At 38.2% G+C, this 27,996-nt stretch overlaps 1 protein-coding gene and 1 long non-coding RNA gene across 3 annotated transcripts; one reads left to right on the forward strand and one right to left on the reverse strand.

The window, feature by feature from the left end:
* Nucleotides 1-23,305, reverse strand: LOC131343995 (uncharacterized). The gene is made up of 3 exons (XR_009203269.1): nucleotides 23,179-23,305; nucleotides 20,880-21,933; nucleotides 1-846 (listed from the first exon to the last, which is right to left on the reverse strand). It is a non-coding gene; the product is annotated as an uncharacterized LOC131343995 (long non-coding RNA).
* Nucleotides 10,132-27,991, forward strand: itga2b (integrin, alpha 2b). Of its 2 annotated transcripts, XM_058375892.1 has the most exons (30): nucleotides 10,132-10,404; nucleotides 10,895-11,013; nucleotides 11,351-11,448; nucleotides 11,841-12,006; nucleotides 12,165-12,214; nucleotides 13,696-13,741; nucleotides 14,224-14,346; nucleotides 14,497-14,541; nucleotides 14,669-14,712; nucleotides 14,801-14,872; nucleotides 14,975-15,027; nucleotides 15,762-15,973; nucleotides 16,714-16,893; nucleotides 17,501-17,546; nucleotides 17,834-17,935; nucleotides 18,662-18,717; nucleotides 19,132-19,277; nucleotides 19,743-19,847; nucleotides 19,947-20,014; nucleotides 20,114-20,261; nucleotides 20,708-20,800; nucleotides 20,917-20,996; nucleotides 21,174-21,254; nucleotides 21,487-21,592; nucleotides 23,201-23,353; nucleotides 24,120-24,248; nucleotides 26,485-26,598; nucleotides 26,830-26,931; nucleotides 27,048-27,170; nucleotides 27,316-27,991. In XM_058375892.1, the coding sequence occupies exons 1-30, from the start codon at nucleotides 10,241-10,243 to the stop codon at nucleotides 27,424-27,426; spliced, it is 3,135 nt and encodes a 1,044-aa protein (XP_058231875.1). In that variant the 5' UTR covers nucleotides 10,132-10,240; the 3' UTR covers nucleotides 27,427-27,991. The 2 variants fall into 2 exon arrangements, with proteins under 2 accessions (XP_058231875.1, XP_058231882.1); XM_058375899.1 differs by lacking the exons at nucleotides 10,895-11,013; nucleotides 11,351-11,448 and having other exon boundaries at nucleotides 10,273-10,404; nucleotides 27,316-27,988.
* The last annotated feature ends 5 nt before the right edge of the window (nucleotides 27,992-27,996 follow it).

Genomic DNA, 27,996 nt, shown 5'->3' on the forward strand with positions numbered 1-27,996 from the left:
ATGGTGTTTGGTTTGGTTTCTACACTGCAACATGTTTTAATACAGCAATTTCTTTTGTGTCATTCCAGTAGCAGGGTACTACTGAGGATATGGACATGGACAGTTTAAAAGGCAGCAATTTTCTGATGAATTTCTGAATTTCCTGATGAAGATTTGTGCAGTGTCAGTATCTTCTCAAGCAGCTTCAAAAGGGAGCTTCACCGGGGATTAAAAAAATAAGCCACATGACATCTACTAAAGTTAATTGAAAGCTTTATTCTTTTAATGGGGGAAGTTGTTTGTTTGTTTGTTTGTGGTCATTATATTGTAAATCTATTTTGATTTGGCTCATGATTGCGTGATTGATATTAAAGAAAACCAAAAAAAAAAAAACCTCGCAATTCCAATCATTTATTTATAAAGCCCATTTGTCGGCTAAATGAACTATTTTAATGTCCTCAAATTGTAAACAAAGGTGTAATTAAAAGTCTTACACTGTCATGAAGCGCTAGACAAATTTTAGAACTTTCTTGGTAAAATGACATAACATCAAGACCTTAACCATTTTGAACTAAGCCCTTTAGTACGTCTTAAAAATTAAACCTGATTTTTCACAATTTACCAAAATTGAATGCAAGTAAACATGCTAAGAAAACACGAAGCTAGTAATGAGCACATACTACTGCTTTTTAAGAAGTAGCACAGCCGAAAATAACAAGGCTTTTTATTATTATTATAGATTGATCATTTACTTTCAATCTATAATTTTAAAGAATGGCAGTGCAGACGATTCTCTTTTGCTGGTCTTCAGGAAACTCCCTTGACTTCCTGCTGACTTCCTGTTGACTTCCATGAGCTAAATGGACCCTGAAATGAATGCAAGCATAATACAAATTTGAATCACTTTGGATTTTAGGAATTATATTTCAAGGTCACATGTAGTTATAGGGGTCTTGGAGAGGACATAGTGCTGTTTTCTGTAGAAGTGTTCTAGGTTTAAATCATTGATCTGAGACATTTTATTTGTAAATATAAAATCAATTGGACATAAATGGCACCCTAATCATGGATTCACCTCATTACTGCTATTGGATTATCTGCAATAATTTAAAAAACAACCCTCATCATAGATATAACATATAAGCTTCTGATAAGACAGGATTGTTTTTGTAATGTTTTATTGCCATTGGATGAAATGCCCTTTGGACAACTTTTATCTTCTTTTCAAAATGGTAAAATAGAGCTGCACGATAGTGGAGTCAGGGCATTAGCATAGCATAAGCACCAGCAGTTCAATCTACACACTGCTGTATGCATTTGTATGCATGTGTGTTTCCTCCTTGTAGACACCAGATGCCCATAGAATGGTCGAATAATAATGAAAATACCGCACTGAGGACAATTTGCTGGTCTTCTCCATGATTTGTGGAGTTCCAGGGCTTGCCCATGTGGCACAAATCACTTTTTATCGCGTGAAATTCTCCAGATTCCCTCCCCGCACTAATCCCACAGTAAATTCAGACCGTCAGCACTAAACGTATGACTGCCGCAAACACACGCCTCATGTGTAAGTAGAGCCTGCCACTTTATCCTGTCTCTTTATATTATGTCATATTATATCCAGTATCTCGACCGTCTTCTCTCAGGTTGCTTCTCAGCAGGTGGTTCTCCAGTGTTAATGGCTACAGATGTTCCAAGGCAGCATGAGTGTTACCAGTTATGAACCCACTAGTAGCATTTTCTGCAGGAATTGTATGTGAGACAGTGCTCTAATCATCTTCTTATTTGATCAGATCAATCTTCCACAAAGCTAATGGTCCAAATCTCCAGAGCTCCAAGCAGGCAGGTGCTCAGCTGGGTTCATCGTCTCCGATCAATGTTCATCTACAAACAATGTCCAGAGAAGAATCTGTTGACAAATTCCTCCTGTTTGTGTGTGCCACGTTTCCCAGTACTCTGAGTGCTGCTTTGCTGTTTGTTCTTTGTTCTACATGTGCTTTTGTTTTTGTTACGGCCATGCACCTTTGTTTCTGGCTTCAGTCATTTCCCTTACTCCTTTCTTATCATTCGTCTGTTATTCTGATGTGTGTCACATGGATTATTTTCCTTATTTATGACCTGTTGTGTCTGTTTCTGATTAAGTCTTCGTTGCCAATGATCCCTGTGCTTTGTTTCTTGTTGTACTTCTTGGTTTTGACCATCGCCTGTTTCCCTCAGTTCTGATGATAGGGTGCCTTGTGTTGCCCAGATGCACCCAGTGGACACTGACTACGGTGCTTGGGTCTCGACTGTCATGCTGAGTTTATCTTATGCACTTGCTTGCTATGTTATTTAAATGAGATGTGTTTCACCTATAAGGAGTGCTTTGAATTATTCCTAGTGCCACTGGAGCATGTGTAATGCTGCAATGTTGCCATCTTGTGAGTCAAAATTGAAACTGCAAATGAGAATTGGGAAGCATATACAGTATTTTTTACATAATTAGACAATTTTTATTAGTTTATACCTTTGTTTTTCTTATAAGAAACATATTGTACATGTCAAATATCCATTTTATGCCCCCACTCAGTGCTTCCTCGTGTCTTCTTTTTTGTCCGTGAGACTTTTTATATTCACAGGAGCTCCAGTGTTACGACTGAATAAATCTTTTATGCATGCCATCAGCTGACCATTAACAAGCACCCAAGCATATTTTCTGCATGCCTTTCAGAACAATGCCTATCTAGCAAGCAGACATTTGAGTCTTTAAGTCTTTCAGCCAGAGTGGGAAACAGACTCAAGGTCAAACAGTCAGCAAATGACACATATCTGACCGTTCATCATTGTGACACATGTTTCACAAGACATGAGCGATGTTCAGAGAGCCGGGGTGTGAAAACTGATCTGTCATCACTTTCGATCATCACTGAGACTCTTGTGTGCAGGATTATCCTCTCTACCCATTATTTCAGCTGTAACTCAGAGTACAAATTTGATGAGAAGAATGTTCTATAGTGAATGAGGTTCTTCATTTCTCAGTATTTCAGAAGAATAATTTTCGGAAATCTGAATGTCAAATATAGGACAACGCTGTTGGATATTAGTGGTTCCAGGTGCATGGTTTATATTAATGCTCTGGTTCTAATACATTACTGTTTCTATAGGAATAACATCACAACACAGTGACTTGTATGGTGCACACTAATCAGATCAAAAAAAAATGTGTACAATGATGTTTTTTATGAGGATACAATTAGCATTTCTAAAAATTTTACAGTTCTTCTCTTAGATAAGAAAGACAGCATTTTGTTTTGTTATTAAAAGGTTATTAAAGACACTCACCAAAAACTGTTTAGCAACAGTTTCCTAAAGAAAACTGCAAGAAGACCAGGTGATTTTTTCTCTAATCTTCTCCTGTCCATGTTGGGTGAGTCTGAGTTGCTATATCTTTCCTGGCAGCTCGATCACTGACACTCTGTCCATTTTTTTTCTCAGTCCTCCCTTATCAACATGGCGTTTTCACCCGCTTTACTGTTGCTCACTCGATGTTTTTGTTTTTTTGCATAATTCTGTCTAAACAGATTATTCTGTGTGAAATTCCCAGAAGATTATGAAATACTCAAAACAGCCCATCTGGTAGCAACGACCATGCCATGATGCCTCTAAAGTCACAGAGATCACACTTTTTCTTCATTCTGATGTTTGATGGGGAACATTTACTGATTTACTCATTTACTCTTGATCTGTGTTTGTATTCATTTATACAGTGTGCTGCTGCCACATGATTGGCTGATTAGATAACAGCATGAACATGGAGGTGTTCCTAATAAAAAGGATGTTGAAGGTATACTGCCAACCTGGTAGAGTAAAAGGTTTTCTCCTCATGTGATCTACTGAGTGGGCAAATGGATTTTTGAGAAAGTGAGATATTATTTAGAATCATTTGATTATGAGTTTATTCACATTTGAAACAAAATAAGTTCTAAAGCATGGTGAGAATTTAGTGAACCTTATATTCAGGAGTTTCATGCCTCACAACAACCCAACAACCAGTAAGCAAAACCTAATGCTTCCATTTCCAGTGTATTACTGATACAAAACATTTAACACAGTTCAGTTCGATCACTGAGGTCTCACTGAAATATTTAGCTTCATTTCTTCTTTTGTGATGTTCAGTTATATGTGCCAGTTGGAATTTGTGCACACTTCCTTATGCCAGTTAAGTCAGAGAAAACAAATTCATTATAAATCCTTCATTTTGTCTACACTTTATTGATTCATCTTCTATATTTTGTTACACAAGTCTCCTTTCTTTTCCAAGCTGCCAATCCCCCAATCTAACCTTCAAACAACCTTCTTCCACGTCTCTTACAATTACCAGCACACAGTAGCAGAATGGGGTAATATATTAGGCCTTGATCATCACTTGTGCCATATCACCGTTGTAACCTTGTGACATTATGAAAATATAAATTTTCTTGCAGTCAAGACTTTAACTCTATGGCCATTATTACCGCCATTATTATCTAGATTGTGCTGTAAAAGACTTTTTTATTTTTTTCGGTCCAGTTCTGGGTTAAAAATTGATTTCTTTATCAACCTCATTTCTGACACACTTAAAACATTGCAGGCCATTTTATTTCTGTGTAATGGATTTTTTCCAGTAGGAATGATCATGTTTCATGGCTTCCTTTGTCAGGTATGGAAGATCAGAAGTCTGGATAAGAGTTAAGTAATCCCCACTCAGCTTTATCACCTAGAATCTTGGCTTTCACAGTTTAAGAGACTAAAACGAACATTAGCTGTTTGACACTCTTTAATCCCTCTCAGGCTTCAGTATCTGGGAGCGAGCTCAATTTGAGAAAGAGCACTAAATTGCATCAGACCTTTGGCATGCCGCCACTTGATGCTTAAATCAAGTGAGATGCTGCTCACTGAGATTTCAGAATAAGAGAGAAAGAGCTGACATGAAGTTAACCTTAGTTATCATCTTGAAGGACACTTTCAGTGAATTTGTGTGCAATGTGTTTTAGTTATTTAGCTTTGCTTTTTTTTTTTGCTGTTGCCAGATTTAAGACCTACCCTCTGAGGATTAGTGGCACATCTGCCGTGTGCCATGGTGGCATGTGGCATACTGGAGGGTATGGTGGCATGTGGCATGCTGAACCATGTGCTATGAGGGCAGGAATGAGACAGGAGCCACCTCCTTCTTTTCCAAGCTACATTTAGTTGGAAAAACTATTGTTTTAATTGACATCAGACAAAAACGCAATATAATGCATTCAGCAGAGTCCAAAACTCTTTCAAGAAACTGTTTTTAAATAATTGTTCAATTATTATAAAAAATTGCTTCCAATCTGGAAGAAGTAGGAATCAAAACTCATATTGACATGCAGTTTATCTAATCAGCCAATTATGTAACAGCAGCACCATGCTTAAAATCGTGCAGGTCAAAGGTTTCAGGTAATGATCTCATCAAACATCATAATCTTTGGATTTTATAAAGACACATTTACTTCACTAAATCTCTGCACACTGCACACTGTACTGTAACTCACCTGCATGTTAATATATCCTTTTCCATTCTGTAATGTTTGCACATTCTAAGCTGGTACTACATGTAACATAAATTCTACATCATATTATTACATTATATGTATACATAACATTCTAGGGTTAGGGAACATTACATTCTAATACCTATTTTTCTTTATTATTTGCATTCATACCTGATGTTTATTTCTTTCTACATTGTAAAACAATGCTGGAGGCGGCCGAAATACACAACAATGTCCTTTGAACAGTTGATATTGAGATATGTCTGCTACTGATGCTCTGTAAATCCTTCATAACGGCTCTAATCTGAGGTGCTGTTAATTGGTGATTTCTGAGGCTGGTCACTCTAAATGAACTTCTCCTCTGCAGCAGAGTCTTGCTTCATGTGAGCCAGTTTCATCATGGTGCTTGATGGGTTTTGCAAATGCACTTGACAATACTGTTCTTGCAAGAACTATTCCAGAACACCTGACCTTCGTGTCTTAAAATAACAACTGACTGTTTTTTGTTGTCATTACATATGGATTACTTAAGTCCATGTGTGTTATTTCATAGTTTTGAAATCTCCAGTATTGTTCTAGAATGTGGAAAATAAATCCCTAAACAAAAAACATTGAATTAAAAGGTGTGTCCAAACTTTTGACTGGTAGTGTATCTATACATTTGTTTTATCAGAGGAACTAATGAGGAACTATTGCTATGGCAGAAACCTTTTGCCTTCCTGTTTATGTTTCTTTGTGATTGCATTATCTCAATTGCATTATCTCAACAGTGAAAACTAGGCTTGTCTTTATCATATGCCTGTTATCAACATGATGAATCCAATTTTCCCTGAATTAATTAGACCTAGTTATGTAGCCTAATATAATAGTTCAAGTGATTTTAACTAGCTTGACATTTAGCCTAAGAGTGTAATTATGTTATGGCCATTTAGTTCACAATATTCAAGAAGACCCACATGCGTTACAGTAACATGTACAATTAAAGTCATGTTCATGAACAGGACTATATCCTGTCCTACATTTTGACCTGTTTCTTGTTTTTTCACAGGTGAACCTGCATCTGAAGGCATTTTTAAGAACCACACAAATGAGTCTGTTAGAAAAACCTGACAATCTCTAGGATGTGTGGCATGAGCAGACAGTGTGAGGATGGACTACCTGGGCATGTGGAGCAGTATTGGCAAGTGTGATAATCAGAAAAGTGTATGGGGAAACTGTAAGCGTAAAGCACCAAGATCTGCATGTTTAGTTTCATGTACAGTATCTCACAAAAGTGAGTACACCCCTCACATTTTTATAAATATTTTATTATATCTTTTCATGTGACAACACTGAAGAAATGACACTCTGCTACAGTGTAAAGTAGTGCGTGTACAGCCTGTATAACAGTGTAAATTTGCTGTCCCCTCAGAATAACTCAACACGCAGCCATTAATGTCTAAACTGTTGGCAACAAAAGTGAGTACACCCCTAAGTGGAACTGTCCAAATTGGGCCCAAAGTGTCAATATTTTGTGTGGCCACCATTATTTTCCAGCACTGCCTTAACCCTCTTGGGCATGGAGTTCACCAGAGCTTCACAGGTTGCCACTGGAGTCCTCTTCTACTCCTCCATGTTGACATCACCGAGCTGGTGGAGGTTAGAGACCTTGCGCTCCCCCACCTTATGTTTGAGGATGCCCCACAGATGGGTTTAGGTCTAGAGACATGCTTGGCCAGTCCATCACCTTTACCCTCAGCTTCTTTAGCAAGGCAGTGGTCGTCTTGGAGGTGTGTTTGGGGTCATTATCATGTTGGAATACTGCCCTGTGGCCCAGTCTCCGAAGGGAGGGGATAATGCTCTGCTTCACTATGTCACAGTACATGTTGGCATTCATGGTTCCCTCAATGAACTGTAGCTCCCCAGTGCTGGCAGCACTCATGCAGGCCCAGACCATGACACTCCCACCACCATGCTTGACTGTAGGTAAGACACACTTGTCTTTGTACTCCTCACCTGGTTGCCGCCACACACGCTTGACACCATCTGAACCAAATAAGGTTAGGTTGGTCTCATTGGACCACAGGACATGGTTCCAGTAATCCATGTCCTTAGTCTGCTTGTCTTCAGAAAATTGTATGCAGGTTTTCTTGTGCATCATCTTTAGTAGAGGCTTCCTTCTGGGACGACAGCCATGCAGACCAGTTTGATGCAGTGTGCAGCGTATGGTCTGAGCACTGACAGGCTGACCCCCCACCCCTTCACCCTCTGCAGTAATGCTGGCAGCACTCATAGGCTAAGTCACTCATTGTCTTTTTTCCAAAGACAACCTCCGGATATAACGCTGAGCACGTGCACTCAACTTCTTTGGTGGACCATGGTGAGGCCTGTTCTGAGTGGAACCTGTCCTGTAAAACCGCTGTATGGTCTTGCCCACCGTGCTTCAGCTCAGTTTCAGGGTCTTGGCAATCTTCTTATAGCCTAGGCCATCTTTATGTAGAGCAACATTTCTTTTTTTCAGATCTTTGCCATGAGGTGCCATGTTGAACTTCCAGTGACCAGTATGAGAGAGTGTGAGAGCGATAACACCAAATTTAACACACCTGCTCCCCATTCACACCTGAGATCTTGTAACACTAACGAGTCAAATGACACCGGGGAAGGTAAATGGCTAACTGGGCCCAATTTGGACATTTCCACTTAGGGGTATAGTCACTTTTGTTGCCAAAGGTTTAGACATTAATGTCTGTGTGTTGAGTTATTCTGAGGGGACAGCAAATTTACACTGTTATACAGGCTGTACACTCACTACTTTACACTGTAGCAGAGTGTGATTTCTTCAGTGTTGTCACATGAAAAGATATAATAAAATATTTACAAAAATGTGAGGGGTGTACTCACTTTTGTGAGATACTGTATTATACTAGGGTATACACTTCAGTCCCGAGTCAAATTAACTTAGGGTAGGGGTAAGATGCCTCTGTTTTCCATAACACTTTCTCATGCATGAGCACCAGCCTCTTATTAATGAATTAATTCATGCAAGATGAGACAAACCACCAGCCACATGAGTGTATTCTCTCTCTCTCTCTCTCTCCCTCTCTCAGGTCAGTCTATCCTCACACTCTCTATTAATGGAGCGATTTAAATGCCACAGAGTTTTGAACTATTTTCAGGTCATTTCAATGAATATTCTGCTCAGAAATTTGTGTGAAACTCCTACATAGCACTGAGTCTGAACCTTCTGAATCTACTCTCATATCTTTGCAAATGGAATATGGACCGTGAACTCAGTCTGAAGTGTAAATAGTGCTCTTAGGAAGAACCAATCTTAGATGGAACCAAAGCCAGACTTATATTTTCACTTTGTCTTGATGTCCTGATCTCTTTCTGCTTCTCTGTGTCCTCCCTCTCTTTCTCAAACCAGAGCACTACTCTCAAATCTTCTGCCTGAAACTTTTCTTTTTTTCTCTCGTTTCTTTTCTTCTCTGCTCTTCTTTTCTCTTCTCTACACTGTCCATTGAAACCCTTACTCTATATTCCATCTGATAAAACCATCAATACTTTACAGAAATTGTTCTAAAATAGTTGGAAATTATGCCATGGTATCACTTTCATCTATTTTCTTCACCACAGCCTCCACCTCATTGTTGTTGTCTCACTGTTGATCTGGAGCTTGTGTCTTCCTCTATCTGTTTCTTCTTGATGATATTCTTTCTGGAGCTTCTAAAAGCTCTGAATGTGTGGGTAGGATTTTCTGTTTCTTATTAACTTTGTTTTGCTCTTCCATCACCTCAGGCTCCTTCAAATCTGCTTCCTTTTAAAGTTCTTCTGCAGTTCTTTTCAGGTTCTCAGTCTCCTCCAGCATTTATTTATAGAACCTTCTGCAACATTTCATCCCTCTCCTTTGCCTGAACCTCCATCTGTGACCTTAGCTTCTCTGGCCTTGCTTTCTCTCAGCTGGAGCTTAAAACTCTTTTTCTTTTCTCCATATTCCCCCATTCTTCCTTAGGTTTGAGCACCAGGCTTTCATTGTCTTCCTGTCTTCTAGATTATCAATACAAGCTAATGTATGCAACATTATATGAATTGTATTAAACGTCATGGAAAATGAATATATTTGCATTGTTTCATATAAAATAGACCATTTGTGTCCAGTTCATGTATATAACACCACTCTGTATGAATTTTCAGTGATACAGGAAATGATACAGTTCCTGTTGGTTTTTGTTTAACACCAAGAACACAATTCTAGTCTAGTGGTCTGGGTTAATCTCTAAGCAGCAGGGGATCTCATCTTCCTTCCCAGCTCAACACTAGAAAGCGCAACACATTCAAACACTACATGCTCTTAATAATGTTAATATAATGTACTAGCTACTATATGTATATTATTTATTTATTTATTTATATTTATTTATTTATTTACTTAGTTATTTATTTATTCTTATTCTTATTCTTTTTTTCATTATTATGTCATTGCCTGTTAAAGCATTGCACAGAGGCATGGACTGTACACTGGGTCACTTTTAACTACAGGAAGCAGATTGACACATACAGGAAAATGAGGCTAGCACTATTTTCTGCCTGAAATGCCCAATATATTCATCATTCCTTTCAACATGGTGAAACCTTTTATCGGATTAAAGCAGCAGATATTACACAAGTACATACAAAACATATCACAATGAGGAAGCTTCTCCCACTCAAACACAATTGCCTGTAATGAGCAGAAAGCATTTGTAATGGAGGGAATCATTTTCATCTTTGCTATATGTCTCACAGCCAGTGTTCTCCCACAGCAGGGCTATTGTTTTAATTTGGATCTGGATAATTACACAGAGCTTTCAGGGCCAGATGGGAGTTACTTTGGCTTTTCTGTGGACTTTATTCAAACAAGGAGCCAAGGGTAAGTAGACATGTTATTCATAGTGTTTCTGTCATTGCAGTGTAAAAAATTAGACACACATTATTGGGATTATATATAAGACTGAAAATAAACAATTGCTTGAATACGGTTCATGATGTTGTTTTGCACTTAATACAATCCTAGGCTTTAACCTGCCCAGTAAGCAAATGGAAAAAGTGGCTACAGATTTGATATTAAAGCTTATTCCATCAATGATATTCAGTACTTTACAAATAGTCTGCAAGAAATTGTACAATTCAATTCTCCATGTGGTTATACACACTCCCAGGGTTAGTGCTACACTGTAAACTATAAACTGTACCCTTTCTTGTCACCTTTTGTACCTTAATTAATAATCTTCTAGCTAAATATGTGTATATGCTGTACTGCATCTATCTTAAGGTACAAAGAACATGGCTACAATCACAGCAAGAAAAAAAGGAAGGAAATTTGACCTTTTCTGTAAAACATATTGTAATTTGTTGTAAAGTGTCATAGTCGGTGCTCCAAGACACGATGTAGGACCTTCAAGAGGCGGCTCTGTCTTCCTCTGTCCCTGGAATTCATCCAAACGAGTTGAATGTCAAAAAATGAACTTCGACCAAACAGGTCAACTTTGGCTTTACATAACATTAAAATGATTGATTATTAATTTCAAACTGTAACACATCTGAAACTTTTCCATAGGTTTTTACATAAAGGTTTCTGTGTAAAAAATAATTTTTGTGTCTTGCTATTTGTGCTATAGTTTTTCTTTTATATGTCTGTAACGCTGTTTAGAGACAATGTGCTTCGTTTATGAAGCTGGATATTTATTTGATTTAATTTATTTTTTGTGTAATTCAGAATGATCTTAATATATACGTGAAACATTTCTAAGTAACAATGCACACTGTACAGTGTCTATATTAATTGTAAGCTTTTGGTGTATATTGATTTTTCATAGATGATGTAAACATCACATATCTCAATATATATTTCGTAAGCCATAAATCTAACCAGTGGTTTGGAGCCATGGTACGGGCCTACAACGACTTTGTCCTGGTGAGCAGAAAAAAAAAATTTTAGCACTCAGTTTCGGTTACAACCATTTCTCCCGCTTTCCTCATAATGACATTTCTCCAATCCCAGTTTCCACAGCACCCATGCTGACCTTGAAATTATGCTAGTTTCAATCAAAAATCAACAATTATCTTAACAATATAGAAAATCACACAATTTAATGAATGCTAATGTATTTAAAGAGATGGTTATGCTGAAACAGTTTTATTTCCAGTAAAGGGAAATTTCAAAGACATGCTATACAATTGTGTGCAATAGTTTTAGAAAGAACCACATATAGGTGTCAGATGTCCATAAATATTTAGCCATATAGTGTATATATTTTAATGGCTGAACATTATAGTACTAATCTGTGTTTTATTTTTCCTAAACAGGCTTGTGCTCCATTATTCCACTGGAATGTGTATATGGACAATGATGAGGCCATGAACACACCAGTGGGAAACTGTCAGCTATTGAACATGCTAACTGGAGAGATAGCTAACTATGCCCCCTGTAGGGGAACAGAAGTGGAGAATATTTACAACGCTAGGAAAAATTGTAAGAACATGTAAAGATCACACCACTTTTAACAGGTTACCACTTTGTGTCCTTTGTTCATGGGACCAAATGCTAACGATGGAGGCTACACTACATCTATACAACATCCTCCACTCCATATTTCTGAGAACACTAAGTTGTTCTTTCATCTGTTCCAGTTAATGACAGACGTTACTGTGAAGCAGGATTTAGCTCGGACATCACAGAGGTACAAATTCCATGTAAAAATATGAATTCTCTTTCAAGGGAACTCAACGCTGAATGCTTAAATGAGAAAGTTGTGTCTGAAGCTGTGTGTGCACACACCATTTTAATGACTTCAGATAGGACACATAAGGAGCTATTCAGTGACGCAATGAGCATTGTCATCAACAGGCACCAGGAGGTAAAGCGCCAGTCTGCATCATTCAGAGAATTTATTCCTCACCTCAGTGAGCAGCTCTGGGCCTGGTCCCTGAGGGGGACCAGTTCCTGGAGGCAGGCCTCTCATCTGAGGTAGTGGAGACTCTGTTGAACACAATGGCTCCCTCCACTAGAAAGCTGTACAATCTGAAGTAGAGGCTTTTTTCACCTCTGAGTCAATCAACACTGTCAGGACCCAGTTCATTGCCTGGTCTGTACAGTGCTGCAGTTTCTGCAGTTTCACCTTCTCGGGGACTGTCCCCCTCTACTTTAAAAGTGTACATGGCTGGTACTGCTGCGAACCACGGACCTGTCTTCTGGGCCTCCTTGGGTAGGCACCCTCTGGTATCTCATTTTCTGCATGGTGCCAGGAGGCTGAGGTCATCCTGCATACCCTGCCTCCCCTCCTGGGACTTCTCTGTGGTCTTGATGGGCTGCTGGAAGCTTCTTTTGAGTTTCTGACCCCAAAGACAGCTCTGCTCTTAGCCTTGGCCTCCCTTAAGAGGCTAGGAGATTTGTAGGCTCTATCAGTTGCTTAGAATTTGCTCCTGGTATGTCCAAGTCTATCCTGTGTGGTATAGTCCCCAAGGTGCCCAGGATGGCCGGTCACCCAGTCATCATGCAGGCCTTCTGTCCTACGCCCCAGGAGAGGATGCACTTGCTTTGCCTGAGATGTTGTCCACCTCTCAAGTTCTCCTCCCTGAACAGAAATTTGTGCTGCAGCAGGCTGGTCCTCTCTGCACACCTTTATCAGGTTCTATAACCTGGACCTGGACCACACTCCAGGTTCCCATGTCCTTCAGGACTAATCAATGTTCTATTCCCGGTTCAGACATTGACTGGTGTGTGGCGGCGTGGGTATTGACGTTCCCATAGCGGCAACCATGACGCAGCATTGAGTTCCTTCGAAAGGGACTTGTTGGCACATATTCCCTTTGTCACGTGTACTATCCGAGCCATTAGTGTGGTGTTTGTGCACACAGAGCTTCAGACACAACTTTCTCAATGGACCCATAGTGTCAGCCATGATGCAGTGTCTCGCTCCCTTCTCAGGGAACCAGGTTACATACATAACCTGGTCTAGTTTTATAGAATATTCTAGATTTGAGATAAAAGTCATGAATTATTAATCATTTCATGATTTTATTAAGGATTCATGGCTAGTCATATCCTTAATATTAATAGCTTAATGTTAGAGTTCTAGCACAATTCTACTTTGATGGATTTATTAAAGCAAAACATGTTAAATAAATTCAATACAGATTTCATTTTTTTTTTCTGCTTTAGCATGGAAGAGTGATTCTTGGTGCTCCTGGAGGATATTTCTTCCAAGGTAAAATGCATTTCAGATGATGTAAAAGACAAATTTTGTCCAAATAATCATCTGCAGCTGGTTCTGGTTTGATCGTTAATGTAGTGTTTCCTGTTCATGTTAAATAGAGGTTCTGATTTGCCAGTGACAGTTATACAGTTATATTAGTTTTAACACACAAAACAACGTGGCTTAAATGTATGTGGAGCATCACATATGCATCAACTTTACTTAGGATTGACTTTATATCCTGACTTACAGTTGAACGTACATTCAAATAGTACTGGCGTATTATGAATTTCATCCAGAACAACTATAATCATACATAAATGTACTGAGAAAACCAGAAAAATGAACATTGGATTATTTTAAATGTTAATATCTCAGTCTGTTGATTAGATTGATTGATGACTGGTTATGTTCTCTGAACTAAGATATGATTCTGAAATAACTCATACTTGAGCACAGTGTAAAAGTTGTAAAGAAGCTAGATTGTGTTCCAGGTCAGATCATTACTACATCTCTTCAGAACATCATGTCCAGTGGTAGGACATTCAGTCCAATCCACAGTATGAAAGATGAGCAAGCATCATATGAATTGCCGAACAAGTATGATATTTATCTGGGTAAGACATCGAAAACAAAAATGGCACCTATGTAATATTCCATTAATTGCACATTAGTGTTGCTTTGCTGCATTGACCGAAACTAAAGTTTCAATAAATTCCATTTCTTGGTTAGTTTAGTTATAAAATTTTTGTATGTTTCATTCCCAGGCTACTCTGTGGCAGTAGGTCATTTAACTGCAGACAACGTCCCAGGTAAGAACTACGATTATGAAATATGCTTTTAAGACCATTACCTTCTTCACAGAAAGTTGTCCATTGGCTGTTTTAAAAGTCCCCATGATATCCAGGAAGATGTTTTATGATTCATTTTTGTTTGTAGACTATGTAGCTAGCGCCCCACTTGACCAAAATGCAGCAGGTTCTGTAAGTACATGCCAATTCATTCTTGCAGATTTGTCATTTTTTCCTAATTAATATCAAACTGTCTGATTCCTAACTTTCTTTTTTGAAGGTCAAAATCTATGATGGAGCTTATGCACTTAGATATAACTTCAGATCCATTATGACTCTAATGGGCTCTCAAGTAAGCACATTTTCCAACTTATTACTTTAATATTTTTTAGAGCTGATCTTTTCTGAGCAGCTTAAATAGTGAAATTGTATGGTTTTTGTATGTCCTCCACAGGTAGCTTCCTATTTTGGCCACTGTGTTGCTGTGACTGATGTAAACAGTGATGGGTAAATGACATTTACTGTGTGTCAGCAGGCATTCTTAAATAAGGAACATTAAATTGTTTTGTATATTATAAACTAATATGGATTTTTTTTTTTCTTTTGTAAAATATTGCAATATTTAATTCATTTTACCTGATACATAATTTTAATATATTATGTAACATGTATTGTATAAACATATATTTTTCAATATTTATTCATTATTTGATCAATTACTCATCAATTTTTAAGCAACTAGTACTTCAGCAGTACACCAGTAGTACTTCAGTACACTATGCCTAAAGGAACACTGTAATGAATGCCCTGAAGCCAAGGATCTAGGATCCATGAGTGGATCTTAATAACGAGCAAAATCTAGAGCAAACAGTATCCAAATCGTAATCCAAAAGCAGGGTTAAAGAACAGGGTTAAAAACGAGCAAAGAGAAAATCATAGTCAAGGGATTAACAAACAGGGCCATACACAATAAAACTAGACAAAATCAAACGGCTTGGTATGTAACACTAGGAAATGATACTTTGCGTAGAAAGCAGCGTGCATGCCGCGTAAATGTTTATGCAACCAGGAAGTGGCTCAATATTCGGGCAAGGGTTCCTTATGGCAGTCGGGAGATGCTGAAGTGGTTTGGGATATTAGACACTCTTACACCTTAATATTTACGTAGTTGATTTTAAGATCTTTTTTAGCATTGGATGGTAATATTCAATTGAAACTTGTGTAATTTTGTGTTAATGCAGGAGGGATGATATCCTGGTAGGTGCTCCACTCTTCATGGAGCACTTGTCCACACATAAGCTGCGTGAGGTGGGCCAGGTGTATGTTTACCTCCAGAAGGAAGGTTATCGCTTCTCCCAAAAGCCTGATCAGACCTTATCAGGCACACACAGTTATGGACACTTTGGCATTACCATTGCTCCTTTGGGAGACATTAACTATGATGGCTTCAATGGTAAGGAGCTACTGCTAACTGTATAGTGCTAGAAAATTGCATAGCAGAGGGCAGCAGCTTGTGACCGTATATTTTTGTGGGGCAGGATGACATTAATAAGGCTATCAAACAAAATTATCTTCAAAATTTAACTACCCCTTATTGATGAGCTGCCACTTTTTTGCAGAAATTTAATATTCATCACTTACCAATATTCATTCATCAGTTACCAATTCATTGCACACTGCACTTATTACAATGTTCACAGGAATAATATGAGGTAAAAACGCCTAGTCTTTAGGCTCTGTAGAAATGCTCTGTACAAATTCTACAGCTCGAAATTCATTTGGCATTCCAGCAGCTCATTTTTCCTCCTTACACATATTATCATATCCACTGGACAAAAAGGACTTCTTCAATGATCTCATTTTTCTCACTTTCAGGTAACCACAAGTGTATATGTAATAAGCAGGGTTTCAGATGTTCAACTCTCTGTGCCAACAAGATGCAATTCAGAAACTGCATGCTTTCCTCATCATCTGCAATTATTGATTTGGTGAAACATAAATCAGAAAAACCACATGGGAACATTAAACTAAATAAAATCTACATATCATGAATAATATTTTTTTTTTTTTAAAAAAGCATCTTAAAGTGTGGACACGGGCACGGTGTAGGAAAGTCATTAAAAGTGCTTTAAGTGTCTTAACTGAAAGGTCAGCTGTGAAAAACTCTAAATAACTGAAATGATCTGATTGCAGATGTGGCTGTGGGGGCACCAGGTGCAGGTGATGGTGGTTTGGTGTTCATCTATATGGGACAGAGTCATGGTTTGAACCCACAGTATGGGCAAGTCATCAAGAGCCCTTTCCAGTCTCTTGCACCAGCTTTTGGTTTTAGCATAAGAGGAGGCACAGACATCGACAACAATGGATATCCAGGTTTCTATTCTATTCTGAATCCCCCCCTCTAAATTTGTGTATTCAATTTTGGGTTCTTTAAATTAAACAGTAACTCAACCATCTATTTTCTTCTCTTGGCAAGTCATTTTAAAGCTGTATTTTCAGCAAATTATTCTCTTATAATGCAACTTTTATCTTCATCTAGTCCAGTATACCTTTACTTATTATTCCATTGCTATTCAACCATCCAACCAAGCTAGAAGCAGTCACCATGCTTTACTATAGTTCCCTGCTCTACTTAGGGTCAAATTCTACAGAAGTCACAGCTGAATGCAGTTTCCAATAAAAGCTTGTTTCCATCTGTCTCATGGGAAACACTGATAGTGGTTTGAGCAACTGGTGGAAAAGAGACAAGTATTAGAAAAGACCATGACCCTCAGTTGTGCCTCTTGGGCTTGCAATGGACACAACAATGCTTTCTGACAGACAGCACTTTTGTCTCAGGAGAGCTATTCTTGAGAGTTAGCAGAGAGTTGTCCATTAGACACACTTGTTTACTTATAAAAAAACAAACTGGACTGAAGTTGTTTTGCTGAGATCGAACTGTTTTGTCTAGATTTTCACTTCAGCTTTCTTTGCTCTGTAGATGTTATTGTTGGTGCATGGGGAGCAGATAAAGTGGCTATATACAGGTAGGGGGAAAAAAACAACTGAAAAAAGGTTGGGACTGTTTATTAAGAGGCACAGTATTAATTATCTGATTTAATAATTACACAAGTACATAATGTACATCTTCTCAACTCATTGTGGGTTTCCTTGATGTTCTTCAGTTTTGGCCTACCTCCCTGTGTGTGTGTGTGTGTGTGTGTGTGTCCTGACATCCTGGTTACTGCATACATAAATAAGTAATTGTGTCACAGAAAGGTCCTCACAAGGAAAGTATGTCATATGTGTGTGTGTGTGTGTCTGTCTTTAACAGGTCAAAAGCAGTAGTGATGACCAAAGCCCAGCTTTCCTTCCTCCCTGATTTCCTACAGCCTGATGAAAAATCCTGTCAGCTGCAAGGCAGTCCTGTCTCCTGGTAACCATTTAGTACATATTAAGCCTTTTCACACTGTGCTCAACCCCCAGGTTATGGTTGTTCTAAACCCGGCATTTAACCCCTGTTCGAGGAACAATTCACACTTGTGATTTAGAGGCGGGGTTAACACCACTTATTACCTAAGGTTATGAAACATTGCTCTGAAGCAGACTTAATTGAACAGTGAATACCTTATATCACACGAAAACCATGATGTAGCAATACTTAACAAAATCAGCATGGTAACATCATGGAGCAAAACACTAAATATCAGATAAGCGTGCGCTGTAGCGCGAGGGAAATACGTCACACTGAAAATTTGAGAAAATTGTGTATCAACGAACACCTATTCAAGTAAGTGACAAACTTAAAGACCAAAAACAGTTAGAAATGGACCATGATTTTGGTGATATTGAGGTAGAATGCTTTCATCATTTACATATGAAAAGGATTTTTTGCCAAACTTTTTGCTAGTCAATACCAGGACCCTGAGTGTTGTCCTTTTCTAGTTCCCAGTCCATGTACTTAGCACATGCAGCATTTGACATTGCAGTTCTGTGTGTCAAGGGTAGAAATTGAGCCACTATAACCACTCTATACATCTTTACCTGACAAGTGAGACAAAATTTATAACTCAGGCTTTTTGTTGTTAGGCTCATTTACATAATGAAAGTTTAACGATTCTCAATCTGCCATTTGCAATTCTGTCTCTTTTTCTTCTTTCAGCTTTAAAATCATAATGTGCATTAGTGTCTCTGGGTACAGAATACCAGAAGAAATCGGTAAGAATGTCATGTTCTACATTCTCACTCCTGTAAATCTAGCTTCCTGCATAATTATGTGCAATACAGCTGAAAGCTGAGAGCAAATGTAGCAAATTAGGAATGAATTGAATCTCTTTATGGCTGTAGGAGGAGTATTGGTTACAGCGCTAATAGAGTTTCTGGAGTTATTTTATATCAATCGTTTTGATTTATTTGAGAAATTCGCATTAGTACTGCTTACAGAAGTATCAGCATGTATGATATGCTCTACCTATATGCTCATTTGCTCTACCTATTCATCATCGGCCTAATTTAACCATGCTAAATACAATGCAGTAGATAGAACAGTCTTAAAATTAAGTATTAAAATAAAGGACTTTCACTACTGTATTCAAGTCTTATTAAATTTCTTTGTAAATTGCCTTCTTCCAGTATTGAATGTAGAGCTCCAGCTGGATAAACTGAAGCCAAATGTGGCAAGACGGACCCTCCTTCTCGACTCTCATCAGCCATACAGCCACTTTCAGCTCACTATCAGGAGAGAGACATTTTGTAAGAACCTCACTGCATACTTGCTGGTAGGTTTACTCCAACATATCTGATTTTTTATTTTGTATGAACTTTTTCCAGTCTAGTGTTCAAAATAGTCAAGGTGGCCCATTAAGGGTATTAAATTTCTTTCAATTCTTACCTTTTTTTTTACTTCCTAATCTTTTATTCAAACTCTTGATGATTTTTTTCTGTTGCATCACATTTGTGTGTGATTGTAAGGCCATCCTTAGCTACAAAATTAACACTAGGCTACAAAACTTGTATTGCCAATGAATTTTTAAACAGCCATTGGGCCATAAGGAAGAGAGATCTGCTTATAAAAAGCGAAACTTTATTTACTCATATAGTTCCACTGAATTCCTGATGAATTCATGAATAACTTCTATTTTGTTGTTTGTTAGAAACTTAATATTTAATTCGGCCTGAATTGATTTGAGTCTTTCACATCTGCAAAAAGTCTCTTTAAGTATTTATTTTTTATATAACTTCAGCCAGACTTCAAGGACAAGCTGAGTCCTATCTTGATGTCAATGAGCTACAGCCTGGTGAACACCCATGAAGCAATGCTACAAGGACAGAATGTTGTAGTTGGCCAGGTGGGAAATGCAAGTCTTATAGAACAGAAATATTCTTCTTATTTTAGGTACAGAAAAAAAATATCTCTTACACACACACACACACTCTTTCCCTCTCAGACACAGATAGTTCTTGACTGTGGTGAAGATAACATCTGCATCCCTGAACTAAAGCTTGCAGCCAAGGCGTAAGCATTAAAACCTCTTTCAAATGAACACTATTACAGTACTAATTTTATTTCCATGATGAAAGTTATCCTTACTTTGGTCCTGATCTACACTGACAGGCGAACAGATCCTCTCCTGATTGGGGATGAGAACCCGGCTCTCCTGATCGTCACTGCTGAGAATCGTGGTGAAGGAGCGTATGAGACAGAACTGTATGTCCAGCTTCCACCTCAAACCCATTATCATGGTGTGTTAAGTGATGAGGAGGTGAGGGCTGTTTCTCTCACTGCTGAAGTGCACTTGGCTGTACACATAATTAATGGAAGGAAATACATGAGAAATGTTTTACTTAACCTTCACATTGCGTTTGGGCTCCTAAAAATACCTGACTTCTATACCACAGTTTCCATGGTTTAAAATTGTAAATGGTTTTATTGTAAATTTTGTTATCTGTGACTTATGTTATAACAGCTGTAAACAGCCCTTCCATCGACACGCATTCGTTTTCTCTCTTCTTTTAAGTGACTGAGACAAAAAAGAAAGCTTGTCATATTGCTAAGAAGCCACAAAGTCTTCAGTCCTGAAGAATTCATGTCAGAAAACACTTGCTGTTTTCAAAGCACTGATACTGAAGACTCTTTTCATAAAACTCCTGTAAACTTTCTATAAAACCTAAAACACAGCAAATTCTGATATTTTGGTTCATTTTGCAGGGCTTTAGTCGTCTTCTTTGTGGTCCAAAGAAAGACAATGGTTCTGTCATTGTGATTTGTGAACTGGGCAACCCAATGAAAGCTAATCAGAAGGTAAGAAAAACAGGGCTCATGCTGAGATACACATACTTTTTCCCCCAAATCATTTTACCATACACTTACTGGAACTTACTGTCAATTCTTTAGTGTCTCTTTGAACTCTTTTGTAGATCATGGCCGGTCTGTATTTCAGCATGGGTGGACTGGAGGAGGTCGAGACCCATGTGTCCTTCCATTTACAAATTAAAAGGCAAGAGCATCCTTTATGCACCATGTTGCTTGGTTTTCTGACGTGAATTCTTCATAGTAATTATCTTGCTTCCTTCCCAGTAGTCTGTTATCTTGACATTGTTGTGCTAATAATTTTTTTTTCCCGAAGATCATAGCAGCAATGCTTGAATGTTTGTTCTCCTTCATTAATCATTAGCAAGAACAGTCTGAAACCAGACAGCAACAGAGTGGAAGTGAAGATCAATGTTCAGGCTGTGGCTTTGCTGGAGATGCGGGGGTGAGTGAGCTTAGTTTGAACTTCTTGTTCTTCAAGCTGCGTTTTTGTTTTTGTTGTTGTTGCACCTAGCCCTGCAGTTCAATGTATGATATTCACTGCACAAGTGTATTAATTAATGTGAATGTTATTATTAATATGACTGTTAAGAATCTTATCTATGAATGCTTTGCTGGTATAGGTAGCAGATTGTAGTTAAGAAGCATTTTAATTTTATTTATCTTCTTAATTGCAGAGCCTCCTCTCCTTCCGAGAGCGTCATGCCAATTGCCAAATGGGAACCAAAAGATTCCCCAAAGGATTTGGAAGATGTGGGCCCCCTTGTAGAGCATGTTTATGAGGTGCCAAAGAATGTGCAGTACAATATCTTTTTTCCTTTTAGCAAATCTGTTCAGTCTTGCATGGCCGTTTATCGTCACCAACAAGAATTTCAAAACCAAAAAATCTGGTTTCTACAATGTCAAACATGTTTACTCCAAATCTCAGGGTTCCTTTGGGTTCTACGTTCACCTCTTACCTGACAAATACACAACAGAGGATGGATTGACTAGGTGTGAATGTTTGTGTGAATGTCTGTGTGCCTGTGGTAGACAGGAATCCCATCAGCACTCTATTCTCCACTGTTTCTTCAAATCTGATAGATTCCAAATCCACCTTTCCCCAGACCAGCATGAAGTGGTTCCTGAAGATGAATGAATAAACATGTTCAAAATTTTAGAAACAGTTTTAAGATGCGTAGTAAATATCCTGTGACACTGATACTCTGGTAGTCAGTTCAATACCAAGAACTAGCAGATTATAATTCTTATAATGCTCCAGGACTCCCATAAACTCTTGGAAAAAGATGTTCCTGTCTGCGCCCTGATGGGTTCTTTGGTTTATCTTTTCCTTAATTTGTTCTATGAAGAACTATACAACAGGCAGAGTCTTTTCAGTAACACATTCTTCAGTGGGTCTTTGGATAGTTATCTTTCTAACATGGGGATACAATTTGAACCTTTTCTAATCAATTATAATACTGTAAAAAAAAAAAAAGATAATATTCTATATTGAATTTTACAGTTCTACAGTTCTGCAACACTTACAGTTCTACATTTTTTGTTTTTCAAGAATGTTGAAATGCTGTAGATTCGCCTGTAGATAAGTCGTTTACCAATGTGAACCTAGTTAATGAGACAAAGATTGTAAAAGGTCATTGAGGGATCGTTCTGGATAAGGGCATCTGTCAAATACTATGAATGTAAATGTGAGCTGATTATATAAGCCTAATGAGTTATGTTTATACAAATGGATTCGAAGTAATTGCAAATAGTCAACATACCATCCATCCATCCATTGTCTATACCCGCTTATTCCTAATTAGGGTCACGGGGGTCTGCTGGAGCCTATCCCAGCGCACATAGGGCAAAAGGCAGGGGTACACCCTGGACAGGTCGCCAGTCCCTCGCAGGGCCACATATAGATAGATAACCACACACACCTTTTTAATTTAGAATTACCGATCAACCTGATGTACATGTTTTTGGACTGTGGGAGGAAACCGGAGTACCCCCATGCAGAACATGCAAACTCCACACAGACAGGCCCCTGCCTGTTCAAACCCAGGACCTTCTTGCTGTAAGGCAACAGTGCTAACCACTAAGCCACCCTAGTCAACATGCCCTCTAGGATTTTAAGGAAACCATTTTGAGGTGCAACATTTTGACACGTTTTTCACCCGCCTTTCAAAGGAGAACTGGTTTGCTCATGACTGTTACTTGAAGAACGTTTTGATTCAGAATGGAAACTCTGACTCCAGCTTCCTGCCTAGTCAAATGTGAACAGATAATAATACGGATTCTGCCCTATGGCTAAGTTAAGGCAAAGTGTTGTTAGTGTTGATATCGTTGTGTGTGCTGTGACATTTAAAGAAATTTAAAGAACTTACCCATGCTCCTTTGTGCTGTTAGTTGAGGAACAAAGGGCCAAGTACAGTCAAGGTGAAGCTGGAGCTACATTTCCCAGTACAACAGAATGGCTCTTATGTGCTCTATGTGTTCAGCAACGCCTCAGAGGAGCTTCTAACATGCAGCACAGACCCTTCTGAGATCGATCGCCTCGGGGTGAGAATGCCACCTGCTGGCCAAAGCTTATGATGCATTATACATTTCCCATCAATTCAAATATTTTCTATTTATTATAATTACAGTGTATTGCAATTTAAATTCCTTTTTGACTCGATATTTTGATATAAGTTTGTATTAACACATTGCATTTTCTGACAAATATTTAATTTTTCCCATTTTGGAATCTTAATTTCATATCTAGACATCCAAACATGCTTTACATTGGGGTGATTTTCTTTCTTTCTTTCTTTCTTTCTTTCTTTCTTTCTTTCTTTCTTTCTTTCTTTCTTTCTTTCTTTCTATTACATGACTGTAGATTACCGGAGAGAAAAAAATTTATAGTATTGACTCCATGTCAGTGTGAAAAGCAATCACATCTGTGAAAAAATGAAAGAGAATAGACATATTTCTTTCATTAGTGACAGGCAATGTGCCACAAAGAGAAACAAAGCTCATCTTATGTCATTTGATCTCCTTTATTAAATAAATAAATAAATAAATAAATAAATAAATAAATAAATAAATAAATAAATAAATAAATAAATGAATGGAAGAAAAGAAAACAATCAGGGATCTGGGATCAAATTTAAGTGAAAATAACAATCCATGAATCTCATGTCTGACACCAATGCTGCCACAAACGACAATACAATTATATATCTACACATTCTCTGTATGCTAGAACATCTGTAACAGGCACAGAACTGAATAATTTTAGTTTCTTGTTGATTCCTTAATGCATTTTTCCTGTTCTTATCCATAGCTTGTGAAGCCAGACTTTATTAATACATCTGTGGTTCCTGTTCATCATTTTAACAAACGGGAGGCGGAGGCAGAGGAGCAGGAGGAGCAGGAGGTGCCTGAACAGCATCACCAAGCAACCGTGCATGTGGTAAGGACTTGTTAACCTTAGACACATTGGAAAGTACAATTTTGGATGACTGAGTTGTAGTTATAAATCTATACCATCAGAGGGGGCTGTTGTCTAAAACATAAAAATGACATGTCACGTAGCATACCAAACATTGTGGATAAAACTAAGAATGTTATGTATTTGCTTTTAAGATTATGTTAAGTGCTTATTTGTATGTTAAGACGACCAGTACTGGGAACAATAAATATCAGTTTTTTGTTCCCTGTGGGAGAGCCTATGCCAGGTTAAACATGCACTACAGCTCGTGTTTTAATGTAAAATGACTGAAAATAGACTGAAAGTTCTGTATAGAACTATATATTGTTTACAAACAATACAAAAAGGCACTCTGCTCAAATTTAAAATTTAAAATTTAAAATAATATAAAATAATACATTTTTACATGCAAATAATATCCAGCTGCAGGTCCAGGCAAGTTTCAACTTGCAAACTAAGCCTCATTATTGTCAAAGACCCCTGCTGAGCAAAAGTCCTGTGATGGACATAGAGCCTGGTAGAGCAGAAACCACTGATTTGGCAAATCCCATGGGTGAATTAAAGCTTCCAACTAGGCAAAGTTCCAGGCACCACTTCTGGGCAAAGCCCTATATAAAACAGAAGCTCTTGTTGGGAAATGTCCTATTTGGGCAAATGCAAAAGCCTCCTGTTGGGCAAAGTCCCATGATGGGTTTTAGCCTGCTTCTGGCAACGGCCCAGTGTGGCTAAGGCCTTGTGCTGCGCAAAGCCCAATTTAGAGCTTCCTGCTGGCTAAAGTCCTATGTAGAGCAGAAGACCTTTTTTGGGCATTGTCTGGTTGCTAAAATCCCATGCTGGTCATAGTCTGCTGCTAGCCAAAAGTCATATGGTAAACCAGGGACAAATGCTGGTTTCTCTAAGTATGAATGCCCCTGGTAGGGCAGAAGCCTCCTAATGGGCACAGTCTTGTATTGCACAGGAGCCCCCAGCTGGAAAGGGCCCCATTTTAAGTATAGGCCCTGGTTGACCAAAGGCCTCCCAGTGGGCAAAGCCCTACTGGACAAAAGTATTAAATGATTTTAAGGAGTATTAGAGAATACCCACAGTAGACCCCACAGGAGAGCAATTTGCAAATATCCAAAACAAACCATAGGAGACTTTTTAGATGCCCCTTGTGGTTGGATATTGCAAGTTTGAATCCTGTTGACGTGATAGCCGTCTGTGTCCAAGAGAGCAAAACTGGGTATGCTCTTTGGGTGGAGGGATGACAACTTTCTCCCCTGTCAATTACAGCAACACTAGCAACTCATGGGCATCTGTGAACTCTTGCAAGTAAAAGAGGGCAAATTCCTCTGAGGGTTATGCTGCCCTATGATGCAGCATAAGCAGCAGTTGTGGTTGCCTGGCTTCACATGTCTCCAGAGAAGCATATGTTAACCCTTACCCTCCCTGGTTAGTAGCTGTTGAGTGATAGGGAAAAGCTGACTGGACCAATTTAGGGAGACAGTGGAAAAAAAGCTTTATTTATTTATTTATTTATTTATTTATTTATTTGTAATGTCCATAGCATTTGAAAGATCATTTTGAACAATCATTTTGATACTGAATTATTTAAAAAATAATTCAATATGTTTCAATATCAATATTCAAATTAATATCTGTTAATATATTTTTTTGTATATACACTTTTATATTTGTTACTTGTAATAATGAAGGGGCATCTGAATACTTACATTAAATTTTAAATCATTTCGATAAAGGCATGTGAACTATTGTATACAATTGTATAACTCTTTTTACCAGAGGCCAAAAAAATGGCACCTGTTTCAGGGTGTCGATATTCAGCATTGAATTTCATTGACATGTCACACTCCACAGTGGTGGGTAATGGCTCATATGAGAGCAGACACTAAGGGTTAAGCACATGTTTATATTTTCAAAGTAAATGGTGTTCATTAGCATCTAAAACTTGAAGGCATTACCTTCAACCATTAAAATCCTATGTAAGGTTATCCCAACAGAGGTACAAAAAGTCTCACCCTGGACACCAACAGTGTCCTGACTAATTTTATACCAGACTTGCTGCGATAAATTAATTCATTTGTTTATACTGATAGAAAATGTCTGATAAGTTGATTTCCATTCCGCTGGCAGACTGGGACGCCAGTGTACTGGTAAATGAAGGTGGAAATTGCTTGTGTAAGGTCCAGTAAGTAGCTGTATTTTTGTCTCGGTTCAGAATTGCTCCACTGAGCCTTGTTTGGTGTTCAGCTGTGAAACTACAGAACTACAGAGAGATGCCAGAGCCATTGTGAGAGTGGCGGCACGCTTATGGGTTAAAACCTTCTTACAGGTGAGGAAACGAAAAGTAATTTCACATCAGTTTTAGTTTCAGTTCTGGTATGTTGATTCATTTTTAATAAAAGCTGCTCTGAGAGTGCTGCTCAGGTTCATGTTCGAATGAATGCACTTATTCTAATACTGGGCTGTTGATTATAGCTAAAAAAATTATTAAGATGATACAGTTTTAATGATAAAAAAATCAAAAAATGGATTTATGAATTATTCACTTAATTTTTTTCAGAGCCCTAATGTGAACTACGTCCTCGTGTCCACTGCTCACTATGAGGTAGTAAGCATGCTGTCCAAGATCCAACCAAGTGTCTTGCCTAGTGGACAAGCAGAGGTAAGCATGTATAACACTAAGTACACACTAAATATATTCATATTTTCAGTAAAGACAAACTTATCTCCCAATCTTCAATGAAAAGAATGTAAGAAAAGACCTGTGCTCTGTATTAGACAAACACCAGTGTGGTTTGGAGGCGTCCTGGTGGCCTGGAGGCAGTGCCAGTGGGGTGGATTGTGGTGTCCATAATTGCTGGCCTCCTGCTCCTGGCTTTGCTGAGCTTCATCTTCTGGAAGGTACATGTATGATGTAAACACTAGAGAGCATCTTGTGATCACTTTGCATGCCACACAGTAACAACATATGGAGAGATGGTTCCTTTTTATGAATACGTATGTCCTGCGGTTCGAGATGGTGTCCTAAGGTGCATCTGTTTTGCAGATTGGATTTTTCAAACGCAACCGTCCACCAACTGATGATGACAGCAATGAGACATGTCATGAGCTGAATGAAGAAGAATCACAGTATGCAGATGTCTCACTTAAAGACTAGTCCTGAAATAATTACAGCAAACACAAAGCATATACCAAATGATATGTTTTTATTGTGTAATGTGTGCCCTACTATTCAAAAGTGTGTGAACACCTGTATGTTGTCAAGTTGTTGTTTTTTTCCCCAACAATATTGTTGAATTCTCAATTGGTCAAAATGTGTTAATTCAATTTCTATCGCCTCAGCTCGGACAGTAGACCTAACTTCAAGGCAAATCACAGATTTGTATCAATGCGCTTATTCTAACGTTGCAATATTAACAACATAAACACGATTCGTAGGTGGAAACAGACTGTAACTGTTATGTAACTGTAGATATATTGAAGTTGTTTGTGAGGAGACATTTCGTTTTTATTATGTTTTTGAGTCTGAAGTAAGTCAGAGGCTAAACTAGTTAGTGTGGGCAAACTGATGGTGGTGTAAAAGGAATGAAACACTTCAGGTTGTGATGTTATTGGAAAATAAGCTTAATAAACTTCAGGGTGGTAACAGTACCTCTTCTCACAGAATAACAAATAAAACAATATTAAACAAAAAGTCTTTGTATTAATTGATGGGTTCATGGGTTAA

Source organism: Hemibagrus wyckioides, linkage group LG02 (assembly GCF_019097595.1).
Source record: "Hemibagrus wyckioides isolate EC202008001 linkage group LG02, SWU_Hwy_1.0, whole genome shotgun sequence".
NCBI lineage: Eukaryota > Metazoa > Chordata > Actinopteri > Siluriformes > Bagridae > Hemibagrus > Hemibagrus wyckioides.

Coding starts and splice junctions, on each gene's coding strand:
- itga2b (XM_058375892.1), top strand. CDS start 10,241: ATGGAGGGAATCATTTTCATCTTTGCTATATGTCTCACAGCCAGTGTT. Junction 12,215..13,695: donor TTAGCTCGGACATCACAGAG/GTACAAATTCCA, acceptor TTTCTGCTTTAG/CATGGAAGAGTGATTCTTGG. Junction 14,347..14,496: donor CAAGTATGATATTTATCTGG/GTAAGACATCGA, acceptor TTTCATTCCCAG/GCTACTCTGTGGCAGTAGGT.